General features: G+C 38.4%; 2 protein-coding genes across 2 annotated transcripts; both read right to left on the reverse strand.

Annotated features, from left to right (window-relative positions):
* Positions 1–2,400: 2,400 nt before the first annotated feature.
* Positions 2,401–6,325, reverse strand: LOC103146525 (carnosine N-methyltransferase-like). The gene is made up of 8 exons (XM_007564500.2): positions 6,163–6,325; positions 5,777–5,972; positions 5,108–5,274; positions 4,815–4,955; positions 4,421–4,599; positions 4,114–4,227; positions 3,519–3,622; positions 2,401–3,430 (listed from the first exon to the last, which is right to left on the reverse strand). The coding sequence occupies exons 1-8, from the start codon at positions 6,297–6,299 to the stop codon at positions 3,236–3,238; spliced, it is 1,233 nt and encodes a 410-aa protein (XP_007564562.1). The 5' UTR covers positions 6,300–6,325; the 3' UTR covers positions 2,401–3,235.
* Positions 6,326–6,767: 442 nt separating this feature from the next.
* Positions 6,768–17,703, reverse strand: LOC103147186 (transient receptor potential cation channel subfamily M member 7-like). The gene is made up of 10 exons (XM_016678467.1): positions 17,151–17,703; positions 13,700–16,275; positions 11,500–11,579; positions 11,274–11,312; positions 9,051–9,237; positions 8,525–8,738; positions 7,891–8,015; positions 7,615–7,786; positions 7,251–7,425; positions 6,768–6,780 (listed from the first exon to the last, which is right to left on the reverse strand). The coding sequence occupies exons 2-10, from the start codon at positions 13,700–13,702 to the stop codon at positions 6,768–6,770; spliced, it is 1,008 nt and encodes a 335-aa protein (XP_016533953.1). The 5' UTR covers positions 13,703–16,275; positions 17,151–17,703.
* Between the last annotated feature and the right edge of the window lie 22 nt (positions 17,704–17,725).

The raw sequence follows: 17,725 nt of genomic DNA on the forward strand, positions 1-17,725 counted from the left end.
GTTTATTTGGGGACAAGATCCACATTTTCCTTGCAGCAGACTACAATCACATGGGTTCTTGTTCATGTCTTAATTGTACATCTTTCCAGAGTTCGCAATCTGTTTTCTGATAGTTACTAAGCATAAGCACAAAATTTCACAATGACTTTATGGCAGATATTTCTGTTGTGACTGGTATTTAGAAAAAAGAACCCGTCTAAAAGGAAGGACAAAAGGAAGAAGGAATAAAAGTGAGACTAAATATATGTATTTAAAGCTAAAGAATACTAAAAACAAGTGACATCATCCTCCAGACTGCACAGAACCCTGCAAGCACATTCTGGAAAATGACTTAAACTTATCAGTTGTCAAAGTCGGACTCGGTACAAAACATTTCTTCTGCTGCGTGAGTTGATGTATGGTAGATACGAAGTACTGAATGATAATCAGCTCCTTTTCGCATTTGACGAACTTACTACTTTACAGACTCTGCTGCAAATTGGCAGATGTAGCAGGAAAAAAAAGGGCAGAGGTGTAAATGAAGAACAGCCTCACCTTGCTCTTACAAAACCCATTGAACATAAAGCTTCAGGATGACCAAGAGCTCCTTCACAAAACATCTGAAAGTCACTGAAATCCTACAGCAAGACATCCACTTTAACTCTATTATCTGACATGTCTATAGGATTAACAGGATCAGTTTGCTCAGGTAATAAAACACATCAAGTGTTCATCATCTTCAGGTCTCCATTGCATCTGCAGTTGTGTCATTCGCTTTTGACTTGTCTTTTTTGGGGTAATGGTCACTAGGCTCTTCTAGCAGTGAAAGGTCAAGTTCAGGTAAGGGGACCCTCCAGTACTGAAAAGAATTATAAATGCCATCTTCATCAGCTGTCTGAAAGAAAGGGAAAAGGCAAGTGAGCATCTAGACAAACCTCGACAGTACCATTTTGTAAAAGCAAAGATGCAAGAAAACTTGAACAGACTGATCTTGAAAATTATCAAAGTTAATTTCTCTTGCTAATTTAATTCAAAAGTGAAACTTGCAGATTCATCACAAAGAGTGATGAATTTCGAATGTTTATTCAGGTAAATTTGCCGATAGCGTTACAGTAAAAACTTAATGATGTAAAGTCATTTATTAGGAAATGACCACAGCACAAAAGACCAACATTACATGCACTTAGTGCTTGTTTTGGGCCTCCTTTTGAATGATTTACTGCATCAATGCAGACTGGAATAGATGCAATCAGGCACTGTCAATGTTCTATTAATACACATAAATACAGCACTAATATGTAAACAGACACACTCATTGCTAACATATTTTATCAATGAGTATTACTGTCTGCTGGAAAACTGTTGTCAGTTTTCCCCATTATTGTGAAAACACAAAATAACACTTCCGTATTAAAAAAAAAACATCTATTGGTCTTTTACTGTAATGCATTTTATTTATTTTGAGAAACTGAGCGTTGGGTTTTATCAAAATCAAGAGAAAATACTTTAAATGTATCTGGGTGTAATGAATTTTGTATGATGTCCTAGTTTATCTTTTTAACAAGATTTTTTTTAATATTATTCTAATTTACAGAGATGCACCCGTCATGAAATTACAAAGTCACATTCAAATTCAAGTCTTGTGGGATATTAAAAATGTGAGCAAATGACGACATCTAGTGGCAGTTTACTCTCATTACAGAATCATTTGCTTTCAAGAGATTAACGTCTATCGGCTAAATACTGCTAAATCAAACCATGTTGACCTACTTTATCTGTTGCCGTAACGGTGTCTGAACCGACGTTGTCCTCTCGCGGTCGCTTATTTTTTGAAAGTGCGCAGGACCTGCGGCCGTCCTGGAAACTTCCAGAAGATGGAGTCTTCAAAACATTCTTTGCATGCTTTCCAGAGTCCGAGGGTGAAATCTTTGGACGAGAATATACTTCTTCGTTGTCGAAATAAAGAGGCCTTTTTCTGCAGCGACTCCCCAATAAAGTCAGTAGAGATGGGGAACTCACGCCTCCCACTGAAGCCATGCTCTCCAGCTGCATGTCAATACTGTAAATCGGAGGGAAGTATCTTCTCTTACTGGGAGAGTCGAGTAGCACAGTTTCTTCAGCGCGTCTCTTGGCCATCAAGTCAGATCTGTGAGAGAATCAGCGGTAACAAGTAGCAAAGTAGTATCTGCTTTCTTCACACAAATGCGTGCAGTACAAATGCAGAAAAAAGAACAACACCGGTAGTGACATACAACAGCCACAGTCAAAAGGACCAATCATGGAAGAGCTCTGCTGGTTAAAGCCCGCCCACCGCTTTTCCTCTTCCTTTGGTGAGCACAAAACTTATCCGCGTGCCTTTTAACGAAGTTGAAAAAAAAAAGCAGAAATAATTATAAAATCTTTTATAAAAGCTTTTTTTTCTCTAAACGTTTGGCTTTATTTAAAAGAAAATGATAACTACACAGCTTAAACACTGAACGGTGACCGATGTAAATGCAGTTGATTTAAGTAAAAAATAAATAAATTACAAAATGTGTAATTCAATTCCAGAGGCACACGTGAATACGTACAAACTGTGGCAAGGGAAGGCAGTGAAGTAAAATAAGTTAAGAGTGAGACCTAATAGCCAAACAAAGTGAACGCCTTCTGGTTCGGAGTTCACAACAAATCAATAAAAACAAACACACTATTTGCGTCTGATAACTCAATTACTTATAACTTCATGATCAAAAAATGCTGTGATGACCCACTTTTTTAAAGCTGATATTGCAGTCCCACGAAGTTTGATACCACAAAGCAGTTACCAGTATCAAGGTTTTAAAAAGCTGGTTTCAAAAACTCCTAAAATTGTCAGTCATTTTACCGTTTAGCTCTCTCGCTCTCCCCACTGCAGGTCAGCTGGCTGAAAGGAGGCCACTAGACTTCTCCAACTATTACAAGACACACACATTTAGCTGTTTAAAATAAATTAGATAGTGAGCTGCGTTTTTTTGTTTTGAGGTTTTGGTTCATTACGATTATTTAAAAACAAGGTTTCTTTCACTCAGTCTATCATTCTATTAAGGTCTCACGGCCCATGCCTGCTTAGCACAATCCAAATGTTCAGCTGTATTCAGATGCACGAGTTCACCAAAAAACCTCAATGTTGAAAGCACCTTTGAAGAGAGGCAATTTAAAAAGGCGTATTTAGGGAGAAAATGAAAACATGTCCACATTGCTTGTGTCTAGGTGGTTGAGCTTCTGCAGGAATTTTTTGTCACGTTAGCCTGTTGCTGCCCTCTCGCCTGGACGACTTAGCAGCAGGTGGACAATTTTGTTGTAAATCTTCTTCTTCTTGACCGTTAAAATGCAGTGTAGGTTTTCGAGCAACAAAGAAGACGCAGTCGTAAACGTATCTCAGCATAGAGCACTCGTTCTCAGTGTAGGTAGTCTGCATTGACTCCTTCTCCACCTGTGACAGAAATAAAACTGCTTTTCTACCACAATGATTGTTTTCAATGCAAACAAAATGCAATAACAATTATATAATGCAAATTTACCTCAAAGATGAAGCCATATTTTAGCATTGCTGTCCTGATGTCTTCATAGCTAAGTTCAATAGAGAGCTCGTTGGCTATATTTTCAAAGTGATAAAGCAGCGGACCTTAAAAATAAATGAAAATGACAGAGTCTTAAGTTAAAAAGCTCTTAAAAGCTTTAACACAGAAACCAAAAACAGAGAGATATGACAGAACACTAGTGTAGGCTCCAAAAGTTGGTCTACTGTTTCTGAACAACCTTATTGTTTTAAAACGACACACTTGATATGTTTCTGTTGCAAACTATAGTCCTCTTTAGTCGATCCTGAAAATTTTCCAAGCAAGATTCAAGAGGTTTATTGTCATGTACAGAATAAAAACAGTGGCTCAGAGATAACAATGAATCTCTTACTTGGCTGTTTTTTTTTTGTATATGTATTATGTATCAGTGTTTCAGATCATTTTTCCACAATGATCTGAAATACTGATAAGATCATGTGTAAGATGAACAGTTGCTCATTCAAATTATGTCAGAAATGTGCTTATTAAATGTAAAATCTAGTGTTTTTGAATGTCTCTCGTACAGCTAAGTTTTCTTTTAACAAGGCAGACTCACCGAGATTGATCCATACGCCTCCAGGCTTAAGAATCTTCCAGATTGTGTCCACATATTCCAAGACATTATTAGCGGTGTCAATAAAGAAGCAGGTAGCCACACAGTTCCAGCACTCTGAGAGGAACACATGATGTCACAAGGTAATGTAAAGTACCACTTAGGCACATATTAACTTATTTTTTACTAAATTACAAAAAAAAAACACTTTTAACTGAGTCAGCTGAACTACATCTTGTACTGGAATAAGGTTCTAACCATTTAACATTTGACAACAAATCTGACGGAGTCCACGTCAGCTTTAGCATACCCAATTCACTGTAAACCTCCACAAAGTCCCCCGCTACCATGGAGAAGTCGGTGTTTAGCGGCAGACTCTGGGGGTTAACGTCGGGGAATCTGATTGGCCGTGTTTGGTCGGAAGACTTCTTGTTGTTGCTGAACTGGTGGATCCAGGGATACAGGGTCAGAGAATTCTCCTCCTCACATCTGAGCAGACACGTTCAAACTCGTAAGTAAAACGAGGATATAGCAGTAATCAGCGTTTCACCAAGTTAAATGATACAATTTTTTTCAGAACTTTTAAAAGGTCAAAGTTATTTAAATTTAAGACTTAGCTGAGCAAGGAAAAAAAGGAGTTACGATAAAATCACTTACTTAACTTTTATTTAAATGAACTTAAGTGGATGCATTCAATGTGTTACCTGTTGAGAACAAAGTTTGAGGAGAAAAGCATGAAGAAGCTCCATTCGTTGCCCTGGCATGAGTATCCCAGCCGAGCAATCTCCCAGGCAAGTCGACCAAGCCCAGCACCGGGAATCAGCACGCTCACCTTAGACACATCACTGATATAATAAAATGCACAAAAAGCACACATCACATAGAAAACACTGACATGTTTGTTCAAAATATGGTCTGTTAAAACCATCTTACAGTAGAGCTCATTTGCTGAAATCACATGCATGTAGATGTAAAAGTGAGCAGATAAAATTCCTACTATTGGTCACTTGGGAAGAGCCTCTGGATCTCTTGAATGATTGGTTTGTAGCAGGAGTCCCTCTCAGCCTGGCCTGCTTCACTCCAGTCTCTGACAAACTGCTTTATGGTGGACTTCAGTTTGTCCATGTCAAATGTAGTGGATGGCCGTGCCTTTCTCGGATCCTCCTGACAAAATACAGGCAAAAGGACGGTACCAAATTTTAAGGGAAGAGCATATTGGATATATAACGAGTTCGATATGGACGATAAGCAGTATGTGTTTGCGCAAATTCAGAGTTAACATTTTCCAACACTCAACCTTCTGGAGTGAGGCTAAAGCATTCGCGATTCTCTGTTTGCTGCACTTTTGCACCTGTCGGTCACCATAGTTTAGAGCTTAATATCCACAATTACATGATCTACACAAGTCAAGTAATCAAAGAGAAAATTGTTAATCATTAATTAATTTAAACATTAACAATTACAAGTGTTGTACACTTGTTATTATACGAAACCTACCCGACATGTAAGCTACAAAAAATGTATGTATAATAAAATCTTTTGGCTGTTTGTGGAGCGGTCATCAGTGTATCTGTTCTATGCTGTTCTCTAAATTCGCCCACTCCACTGGGCAAGGTGTCACTCCGTGTTCCGCTGAAACATTGCAAACCCTAAATTTGGGACTTACTCTCTCTCCATACTCCACGTTCTCAAACATGTGAAGGCTATTGTGAACGACGGCGTCCAGAATCTCTTGGTTGTGTTCGGCGCACTGCCTAACCCGGGCCAGGTTGGATAAAACACCTGGCAGCACCCTTTGGTGCCTTTGTGACAGACTCCGAAACTGACGCTCAGCCCGCTTGACCTGCTCATGGACATGGAACCTGGTGCGGGGAAACCAAAAAACACGACAAAATGTTCATAAACTAAACTAAAGCAATGTGTTGTAGAAAGGTTGCTGTGTGGTTCCTTTGTCGTTCTCTTGTTAGCAAAACATCAACATTATTACGATATATCGGCACAAATGGCAGCTTCCTGTTTCGCCTTTTACATTGTGAAATATATCTATTGTACCTGTAAGACCTAAAAGCATCTATTATTCTCCAGAAATGTTGCCTTTCCAGTTTGGCCTCCTCCTCCGCGCTGTATTTCCTTCTTTCTTTCTGATAATATGCTCCACTGTGCGGGTCTGCTGCCCGTTGTTCCGCCATGTTTGAAACAGTTCGGCGGCCAACCAATCACTGCGCGACTACTTTCTACTTCGTGTGATTCTGTAAATCAACGTCTACATGACATGCTTCCGCCACCTACAGTCAGATGCCGGAACTGCAGCTGGTAACTGAATTTAAAAAGCTTTGCTACGACATTCATTCCACATTTTGTCATGTTCCAACCAAAAACTTCAACGTATTGCAATGGGCACTATGGGACAGACCAACACACGATACAATATAACTATATTGTTAAAGAAGAATGATACGCAGTTTTCTTTTTGTCTTATGAGCATAGAGACAGCTATTATAATAAAACCCAGAGCAACCAAATTGTCTTAAGACACCTCACTGGTAAAAAATAAGTTCACTTATTTCTAAGTTCATTGCAATATAAATGGGCAAATTGTTGTCAAGAAGTTGCTGGGTTACATCATAAAACTATCCCAATATCTCAAAGAGCACTGTTTATTCCATCACACTAAAATGGAAAGAACAAGCTGGAATTTACCAATAAAGGGCTTTCCACATAAAGTGGCAGTAATAAGATCAGCAATATTTTTCCTGTACATTACATCCTTTTATTTTTTTATGAACACGGCCTCACTATGTAAACTTTTAAATAAAGCCAACTGGGAGTACACACATTTTAAAGATTNGGCTGCATTTTCAAAAGTCACCTAATTAGCTGATAGAATCCATTTATTTAATCTCAGTATAAAATGAGATGTTCTGGGACGGCTCCAGAGAACAGCAGAAAACAAACAGCATCATAGAATAAAAACTAAAAAGAGTTTGTATGTCTTAACGTTCTTTGAAAGAAAATTAGCATTGTCCAAAGCCATTATCAGCTGGTAAAAGTTTGATCGATGTACCTAATAACTGGTTTAACTTTACACAAGCTAGTACAGCTACATGGCTTCCCACTTAAAATAAACATTACCTACACACCTATCATTAGCAGTCTGCTTGTGTAAGAAGGCGAAGAGGTCTGCAGCCTTGCCCGACCCCTCAAACACAAACACTGGCACAGGGGGCGCACTGCTAACATAATCCAGAACTGTTGATACAATGGCGGCACTTCCTTCCACCACCACACACAGCACAGGCACTCCCTGGTTCAGTCCTGTGAGAAGGGGCAATAAACAGTCATGATAAGAACCGAGTCAATCCACTGAACTTCGAAAGGATGAGCGAAGATAGATACAGCCTGAAATTAATTAAATTAACACCGACAAAAATGTGCTGCTATATGTTTTGCCAGAAAGACGATGTCCCATCGTACATATTCAACAAGGCAATGACATGAACTTACGAGGATGAATCTTCAGTAGCTGGATTTGTTTCTCCAGTTTTCTCCTGAGGCCCTGCTGACAACCAGGTTTCCCCAGCGTCCCGTCATCCACCAACAGAAAGTGGGAGTGGAAACCATTAAGGCAGGTCCTCTTGCTTAAAGGGTTGCCCAGTGGCTGGTAGGGTCTGAATACCTGAGCAGGTGTTGAGTTAACATCTCACAAAAAGGACAACCATCTTGCTGAGTAAAACATGTTCAGCGTTACGCTAGAAGGAAGGAAACAGATTTAGTACTAACGTCTCTGCCGATGAGGTCCAAGTTGTTGTCGATCATTCCCCACGATGTGATGCCAATCGTGTTTCTCTTCCTCAAGTCGTGGCCTCCAAATAACTTCACTGCCTCACCCACATACTTAGACACACCTGGAAATGCAGTGCCATGCAAAAATACTCATTTTTCTTTAAACTTTTCTAAATGAAAATAATGCAAGATTTTCAGAGCTTTTATAAGACTTCATTTCTGAAACGTGTGCTGTGCCTTTTGTCCAATTAATAAAATATCAAAAATCATATTTGCACTATCACAACATGCCTTTTTAATAAATAAATATGAATTAATATTGGGTGCACATATTCCTTGTTACCTTCGATTTATTTCCTCGTAAAAGTTCAATGTTTCAGACTCAAGGTGCACAAAAGCTGGTGGAGACGATCCCATGAATGCATTACCTAAATACTGGAAGTTATAGTTGCAAAGAAAAGTGGTTCTAAAAGGACTAATTAAGGGACTGACTGATAAAACGATGAAACACATTGAGGATTATGGCTATAAAATCACAAAATGTGAAAAAGTTAAAGGGTTATAACTGCTTCTCCAAGGCCCTACAGGTATTTGCATCATTGTCTTAGAGAAAATCGATTCCTGTACTGACCTGTATTGATCCCATCAGTGAAAATCCACGCCCCTGTGCTTATGGCAGCCGTGATGAGCCCCTTACTGAAGGCCTGGTTCACCTTTGGGGGCAGAATAAAATTTTCTGACCCTCCGTGGACCGTCAGCAGTAGTTTCGGTCGCTCCATCTGCCATTCCCTCAGCATCAGCTGGAGCAGCGCCTCTGGCTTGGAGTCCACAGCCACACGAACATACTGGAAGAACATGGCACCGCTCAAGAGCTTGCTGCGTTTTCCAACTGCTGCTCGCAAAGTTGTTTTGTCACTACAGCAGATAGCATCTTTGCCGCCACAAAACACCTTAAATCTGCTTCCATCATAGCAAACCAAAGTTTACACAACCAGCAACATCTGCACTTCCATCTCACTCAGACTAGAGAAAGCATCTACTTTTATAGTTAAAGCTATTTTTTGTAAAAGGAAGATTAATCATAATTTTTTTTTAACATTGTAGTGTAAATTTAGTAAATGCTGGCAAAGAAAACCACAGTTAATGGATTTACAAACCTTGGCGCGACAGACCCGCGTGGCAGTGTCTTGAAAATCTATGATCCCATAGGCGTTGGTAGAACTGGCCTTTGTGTGAGCCTCCATGGACCACTCCTCCATGCCCTGTTCTGGACTGGGACAGAGGGAAATGGGAGGACAAGACTCCTGCCAAGAGTGCTCCCCCATCAAGCGGCCACAGCAACATCTAATCAATGAAAACAAATTATGGGATATGTCAGAGCACTTCATCATTAGATCTGACAAAGACTGTTTGAGAAACATCTGTTTTACATTACAAAATCTCAGCTGAGCAGCTGCTTTCCTGATAAATAGATCCACCATCACCTTAGACATTCCAGTTTTATGATTTACTTTAGGAAGTCTGTGCGCTCTGATGAATTGTGGAGCTAAATGACACCAAAATGCTCAAATCTCACAAATACATTTAATTATCTGCAATGGACTGGCAACTGGACTGTCCAGGATGATTGGTGCCTATCGGTGGAGATAGGCACCAATCATTCTGGCGACCTCGTAAGAATATGCATGTTTAGATAATGGATGGATGGATGGACATTAAATCATTTAAATATTTCCTCAGTAGATTTTTATATTGCTCTATTTCTATTATGGTTCTGATTCGCATACAGACAAGATGACCTATAAAAAATAAAAAAGAGTTTATTTCCCCCATAAAGGAGCGTCCTCTTAAACGTAGATTTTATCTACTAGTCAAATACTAGTCACATTTCATAAGCGAAATTTCTTTCGTTCGTTATTCCCAACGTTTGATATGAGTCATTTACAGGAGAAACCAGTCATGGCAGCTCTGTGATGTAACTGAATCAGTAAGTCAAGTAAGAAAAAGGCCAAAACTGAAAGTGCAAAACATTGATGAGGCATGACGATCAGCACCCAATTAGACCCACGATTCAATGGTTTCAAATGACCTTTAATGACTGAAAGTGGCTTCAGTGACTCATTGTAACCTTTTTCTGATTGACGTTAGCAGTTTTTCATAATAGTGTTGAGGAGATGAGGCCCAGTCCTCCATACAACATTGCCCTGACTCTCCACAGAATTTAAATCACACTAAGGATCTGGACTTTGACTAGACCACTGAAATAAATTGGGGTTTTTTGTTTTTTGGGGGTTTTTTGCAGCCAGTCTGTTGCAGATTCAGTCATTTAACCCCTTCATGGATTTGGTTGTTTATAACCAATTTTCTCAGGTTTTATTTGAGGGAACTCAAATAAAAGCTCCCTGCCAGCAGTAGGTCACTTAGTTATTGCCTTGATCCAGGGTCAAATGTCATGAGAGTTAACTAGTACTTAACTAACACTAATATTTTATCATCGTCACTAATACAGTCACGATGATGAAATATGACAGAAAGAGTTTATCCCTTTAAATACTAGTTAGTAGCATAACTGCGCTCCTACACAAGGAAAGAGCACTGTAAATGTAAGTTATAATATGTGATGTTTTTGGGAGTTCATATTGAAAGTAAGGTTTTCTTATAATATTTATCTTAGATAGGCTGCTGCTCAAAATGTTCCTTTGCGTCCTTAGTGATTTTGGTACAGTTATGAACTGAATAAGTGCTGTAAAGAATAAAATCACACCTTATTTTCTAAGTGGTATCTGCAGAAATCTTCATTACTGCAAAGATTTTTTTACACATTTCTGTCCACAACCAATTTTTTATTTGTCTGTTTTCTTTGTATGCTTTTGTGTAAAAAAAAAAAAAAAGTGTCAGAAAGACGAATACTGAAGCGTAAGCGTGTAACAATATGTTGCTAAAGCAAAGTAAATCGTTGGCATACATTTTAAAACCCCCAGCTGACTAAGCCAGACTGCAACAAGTACTCCCCCTTTCCTGTCTCCCACCCTTCCTCTTCACCTCCCCTGGTCCTTGAGACTACATATTCCTGTTTCATTGTGTTTATAATGTTGCCAAACACAATTTATTTTTAAACGCATACCTTCTCTCATTTTTTTCACATCATCTGAACAGTCAATAACTCATTGACTAACTGTAGTTTGGGGCATTTTGAAAATAGTGCATCAGTGAAATGGAAAACAATGTGGGAGCAGTGCAAATACAGCAAACACAGGAACAGTACAAATAAACAGAGGGCAGTGAAAACTATGAGACAATCAAACAAGAATGCCAATGCCACGTGGGCAGCCAGGTGGTGATGCACAGTAAAATATTAACTAAAAATTTGTAAGTAATACCTGATCAGGCTTTGGCACACTTGGCATATTGGAATGCATCTGAAAGAAACAGGAAATAACACATTATGAAATAATCAACGTGGTTCCTGGAAAAAAAAAAGAAATGGCTGCCAAGTGGTTCTGCTCTCAGGATGACGTTTATTTCCACCCACCAACGTTAATGTTATACTACATACATTCTTCTAGGAATCATAAAAGCCATCCATGCAGCCAGTTCACAGTTTACCTGTGTTGGTCCCAAGAGGAAGGGATGAACTTCACACACTCCCTTCTGAAGAAGCTCTCCTCAATCCAAGATTTTCCCGTCTGAAATAGGAAAATATACAGTTGAGATAATATAAACGACAAAAAAGGTCAAGCAGATTGTCACGGTATTCTCATCTTTGCTGATTAATTTATTCTGGGGGAAAAACAAACGACTTCCTTCAGGGAACAAAAACCTTTTCAGTGAAGTTCATTATAGTCAAACAAAAGCAGCCGTCTACGGCTGAACTCAAGCTTCAAGTCCTTCACCATCAGACTTCTCTCCCACCAACAGTGAAACACCACAGAAAAGTGAGCGACAACCCCCACCTAGCTCGACTCAGTTTCTCCAACAGATTCAACAATAGCAGCAAGAAGCAGAGCTGTGTTCATGGGAAACATACAAATATCCCCTTCCTGAGATTAGGCCACATGGCTGCGGAGCTGGTTTACTCCCACCCAAAACAGAGTCTGACTGTGTGAACACTTAGCAAAGGCCCTGAAGCGTAGTTGGGTTTCAGAGAAAAGAGATTTTCCAATAGATAAAAAAAAAAACCTTAATACAAGCGCTGCAGCCTCAGAACACCACAAGAGAGCGAAAACCAAATTCACTGAATTACTAAGTTATTTAGAGCAAGGAGTTGTATCAATTTTAAGTTATGCTCATTGGTGACAACATAAAAACAATATATTGCTATATAACTTAAGGAGACTGCCTAAAAAATTTCTCAACTATCTGTACCAAACACTGCATGAACTATAGCAGTTTATCACTTCCTGTAACATTACTTCACATGACTAAACTTGCTATGGTATCCAAAATAGTTTCTAGGTTAAAGGACTGGAAAATGTTAGCTTTTAGTTTAGTGGAAAGAATTCAGGTGCTTATCTGATACATTTACTCTGCTAGAGATTTTGTATTAAATCAGCGGTTGTTCGAAAAGAATCACTATAGTCCCAAAACAAAAGAAACAGAAATAGAAGCCGAGTCTAAATATAAGGAATATTACTGCTACTACTACTACTACTACTGTTTAATTTTTTTTTCTTTAATTAATGCATTTTGATAGTATTTGTAAGCAACTGATTGTCATCATATATGCAGTTTTGATTTGGGTTTAATGTTTATTTTTACTGGAGGTTAACAAAAACTCTGTGGAGAAAGTTATACATTAGAGTGAAGGTGAAGAGTATAAATAATCTTTTTTTTTTTAACCCTAATTTAATATATTTTAAAAGGTTCCAACCACAAATCTAAAGTTTATACTTGTGGGTTAATAAGTCATGCTTAAGAGCCTAGAAATGTTTGTTCATTTTTTTCTGTTTCTTTTAAATATGCACATATTTATAACAATTTGTAGTTTAAAAAAAGATCCTACTTTACAACTGCACATTACTTTGAAATTGAGGATGTTAGTTTTAATAATACTACATGCTGTAAAGGGAATGTGCAGCAACATGTTGAATGTTGTCCCTGGAAGGTGTCCTACTATCAATATATTTTCTATAGATTCAGTGGAAAGTTGGGTCATATTGTGTCTTTTCTTGGAATCTCATAAATCGTGCAGCTTTGAAATCATAAAGTTTATAAAACCATAGTGCAACTTGTTAATGGCATTAAGAAATAACCTTAGTATGTTTACAAAATGTAAACAAAACTTCCCAGCCTGGATTTTGTCAAATATATATATTTTACACTCTATGCATTCAAATTTCTTGTTTTTGTTGTTGTTGTTTTTTTACACTTAAACAAATTTTACAAAACGACAAGTCATGGCAAGTAGAAGAGTTTTGCCGTCTAGCGTTATGCACATGCGCAATATTACGCGTCTGTACGTCGTTAATTGAAAAACTTTACCCTAAAGCTTACCTCCGCACCTAAAGTACATGTTACAAGAAATGCTTAAAGAGAAAATTAAACACAAAGTCCAGCAGACAGATTCTGGCTTTTCGAAGTTCCCTAAACAATTGCACTTCGCATCTCACTTTACCATGTTTTCGCTGCCAAGTTAAACTAAATTAACTTGTCAGCTAATAGCTGCGGTCGTTAGCTCAGAGCTAACACAGCTAGTATAGTATGGAACCGTATGGAACTGGTTCTGGACTCCGGTCAGAACACCGGTTGCAGAAAACAGAATCTCTTCGGGTGATTTACATGATTATCTTCCTCTTGCATAACTTACCATGGCTGTGCTCTGCGGGTAAAACCTACATAAAATGTTTTAAGTCTAACGGAGAACTTCTTTCAAATCCCACCTCTTCATCATTACTCTGTCGTTTGGGCTTTTATCAGCCGCTGGTCCAAAGGGCACTGAGCTTTTCCAAGAAGCCTTGAGGAACTCATGATCTCCTCCTCTTTCCAACACAACCAGGACTGTTCGACCTCCGGAGCAGAGCCGCGGTCCTCCCCTTCAAACCGCAAACATGCTTCACAGCAGCAGCAGGGGCAAAGAAGGACAGCTCTACGCCAACAAACATGTTACTCGATTGTTCAGGTGCAGGGAAGAAAAAAAAACAAAAAAAAACTCAACTCCATTTTCTGTTATCCCTTGAACTGTCCCTGACAGAAACAGTCACAGAAAAATAGTCACTTGGGCACTGAAAATTATTTTATTTACAAGAAAAACAAAAACAAAAAAACCTGATTATCAAATAGCAATAAACAAACAGTCCTGATTTATACACAAGTTCCTAAGTCACGGTGTTAAAGGTGCAGTATTATGTTAAATTGATTTCTTTTAGAAGCTTAACATCATGTCATAATATTATTCCCTCATCGAAAACATACTTGGAGTGCTGCTTTGATTCTTTCATGCATGTTGCACCAACTTTGAGGATGGAGCTCTTCCTCTGAGCTGCAGTCTCCAAATTTCAGAGCTTCTGCCTAATAGAACAGCTCTCCCACCTCCTACAGACTAGCCAGCAGCAATTAGCAAACACCTGGTGAAACTCTGCTGAGCTCATCACACAAGCTACTTGCTGGAAAAGTTTTAAGGGATTAATACAGGAGCTGTTGTGAAGACGTCCTAAGAAGAAGGGGTGTCAGAAAGAGCAGGAGTTTTTAAAGAAACAGAGGCCCAATTTCAAGGCTTTAAAGGATAATCTCAAAAATTATCAGTTAATTTCTCTTGCTAATTTATATCAAATATAAGTATGCTGTATATATCATATTTGATATATACAGCATTTTTGTAACGACTAAAGGTGAGATAGTCACTTGATTGTGCTACAAAATTTCTCTACATGTCTGGAAAATATACAATACTGAACCTTTAACAATGAACGTTTTAGCTGCGAGTCATTTAGATTCTCTCAATGTGATAACTGGGTAAAAACAAGATTGCTTCTTTGTATCATATTAATAGCAGAAATATCCAAAACTAAAATCTACAGAATCATCTTGAAGCTTATTTAAAAAAGCTTGCTAAACAGGTCGCAGTTTACCAACTGAACTGCAGCAATTCCTTAACAAGCGTGATGAGTCCTGACATTTCAGAACCAGAAATACTTCTAAACACCCTACTACTTTCTTTTGCAAGTAGTAGGGTAATCATTGTGAAGCAACAAGTTGGTGAGGCGTAATGTAGGTTTACTGTATGCTGCACAGTGCCAGTCAAGCGCTTTATTAGGCTTTAATAATCCCAACCTGCAAGAACTTTTTTTTTAAACCTCAACTAAGCAAACCTGTTTGTTTACATGTATGTATACATCTTTTCTTTTTTTCTTAATAAATCCAGAAGATAAAAAATTGTTAAAATCTCATATGAAATTTTACTGAAGACATTGTTACCATCACGTCCATATGGACCAGTTGGTTTATAAAATAAAACAGATTCTGCTCCTTGATCCAACCAAAGTGACTCAGAGCGACCTCTGCTGAGAGATGTTTATTTGGGGACAAGATCCACATTTTCCTTGCAGCAGACTACAATCACATGGGTTCTTGTTCATGTCTTAATTGTACATCTTTCCAGAGTTCGCAATCTGTTTTCTGATAGTTACTAAGCATAAGCACAAAATTTCACAATGACTTTATGGCAGATATTTCTGTTGTGACTGGTATTTAGAAAAAAGAACCCGTCTAAAAGGAAGGACAAAAGGAAGAAGGAATAAAAGTGAGACTAAATATATGTATTTAAAGCTAAAGAATACTAAAAACAAGTGACATCATCCTCCAGACTGCACAGAACCCTGCAAGCACATTCTGGAAAATGACTTAAACTTATCAGTTGTCAAAGTCGGACTCGGTACAAAACATTTCTTCTGCTGCGTGAGTTGATGTATGGTAGATACGAAGTACTGAATGATAATCAGCTCCTTTTCGCATTTGACGAACTTACTACTTTACAGACTCTGCTGCAAATTGGCAGATGTAGCAGGAAAAAAAAGGGCAGAGGTGTAAATGAAGAACAGCCTCACCTTGCTCTTACAAAACCCATTGAACATAAAGCTTCAGGATGACCAAGAGCTCCTTCACAAAACATCTGAAAGTCACTGAAATCCTACAGCAAGACATCCACTTTAACTCTATTATCTGACATGTCTATAGGATTAACAGGATCAGTTTGCTCAGGTAATAAAACACATCAAGTGTTCATCATCTTCAGGTCTCCATTGCATCTGCAGTTGTGTCATTCGCTTTTGACTTGTCTTTTTTGGGGTAATGGTCACTAGGCTCTTCTAGCAGTGAAAGGTCAAGTTCAGGTAAGGGGACCCTCCAGTACTGAAAAGAATTATAAATGCCATCTTCATCAGCTGTCTGAAAGAAAGGGAAAAGGCAAGTGAGCATCTAGACAAACCTCGACAGTACCATTTTGTAAAAGCAAAGATGCAAGAAAACTTGAACAGACTGATCTTGAAAATTATCAAAGTTAATTTCTCTTGCTAATTTAATTCAAAAGTGAAACTTGCAGATTCATCACAAAGAGTGATGAATTTCGAATGTTTATTCAGGTAAATTTGCCGATAGCGTTACAGTAAAAACTTAATGATGTAAAGTCATTTATTAGGAAATGACCACAGCACAAAAGACCAACATTACATGCACTTAGTGCTTGTTTTGGGCCTCCTTTTGAATGATTTACTGCATCAATGCAGACTGGAATAGATGCAATCAGGCACTGTCAATGTTCTATTAATACACATAAATACAGCACTAATATGTAAACAGACACACTCATTGCTAACATATTTTATCAATGAGTATTACTGTCTGCTGGAAAACTGTTGTCAGTTTTCCCCATTATTGTGAAAACACAAAATAACACTTCCGTATTAAAAAAAAAACATCTATTGGTCTTTTACTGTAATGCATTTTATTTATTTTGAGAAACTGAGCGTTGGGTTTTATCAAAATCAAGAGAAAATACTTTAAATGTATCTGGGTGTAATGAATTTTGTATGATGTCCTAGTTTATCTTTTTAACAAGATTTTTTTTAATATTATTCTAATTTACAGAGATGCACCCGTCATGAAATTACAAAGTCACATTCAAATTCAAGTCTTGTGGGATATTAAAAATGTGAGCAAATGACGACATCTAGTGGCAGTTTACTCTCATTACAGAATCATTTGCTTTCAAGAGATTAACGTCTATCGGCTAAATACTGCTAAATCAAACCATGTTGACCTACTTTATCTGTTGCCGTAACGGTGTCTGAACCGACGTTGTCCTCTCGCGGTCGCTTATTTTTTGAAAGTGCGCAGGACCTGCGGCCGTCCTGGAAACTTCCAGAAGATGGAGTCTTCAAAACATTCTTTGCATGCTTTCCAGAGTCCGAGGGTGAAATCTTTGGACGAGAATATACTTCTTCGTTGTCGAAATAAAGAGGCCTTTTTCTGCAGCGACTCCCCAATAAAGTCAGTAGAGATGGGGAACTCACGCCTCCCACTGAAGCCATGCTCTCCAGCTGCATGTCAATACTGTAAATCGGAGGGAAGTATCTTCTCTTACTGGGAGAGTCGAGTAGCACAGTTTCTTCAGCGCGTCTCTTGGCCATCAAGTCAGATCTGTGAGAGAATCAGCGGTAACAAGTAGCAAAGTAGTATCTGCTTTCTTCACACAAATGCGTGCAGTACAAATGCAGAAAAAAGAACAACACCGGTAGTGACATACAACAGCCACAGTCAAAAGGACCAATCATGGAAGAGCTCTGCTGGTTAAAGCCCGCCCACCGCTTTTCCTCTTCCTTTGGTGAGCACAAAACTT

Source organism: Poecilia formosa, unplaced genomic scaffold (genome assembly GCF_000485575.1).
Source record: "Poecilia formosa unplaced genomic scaffold, Poecilia_formosa-5.1.2 Scaffold5, whole genome shotgun sequence".
Classification (NCBI taxonomy): Eukaryota; Metazoa; Chordata; class Actinopteri; order Cyprinodontiformes; family Poeciliidae; genus Poecilia; species Poecilia formosa.

Bases quoted from the DNA above. Each gene is read 5' to 3' on its own strand.
- LOC103146525 (XM_007564500.2), bottom strand. From the start codon at position 6,299: ATGGCGGAACAACGGGCAGCAGACCCGCACAGTGGAGCATATTATCAG. The intron at 5,275-5,776 runs GTAAGTCCCAAA...GTATTTTGTCAG, and splicing joins ACGTGGAGTATGGAGAGAGA to GAGGATCCGAGAAAGGCACG. The intron at 3,623-4,113 runs GTGAGTCTGCCT...TTTATTTTTAAG, and splicing joins AGGCGTATGGATCAATCTCG to GTCCGCTGCTTTATCACTTT.
- LOC103147186 (XM_016678467.1), bottom strand. The intron at 8,739-9,050 runs GTTTGTAAATCC...ATGTTCTTCCAG, and splicing joins CGCGGGTCTGTCGCGCCAAG to TATGTTCGTGTGGCTGTGGA. The intron at 7,787-7,890 runs GTTAGTACTAAA...ACACCTGCTCAG, and splicing joins TGGACCTCATCGGCAGAGAC to GTATTCAGACCCTACCAGCC.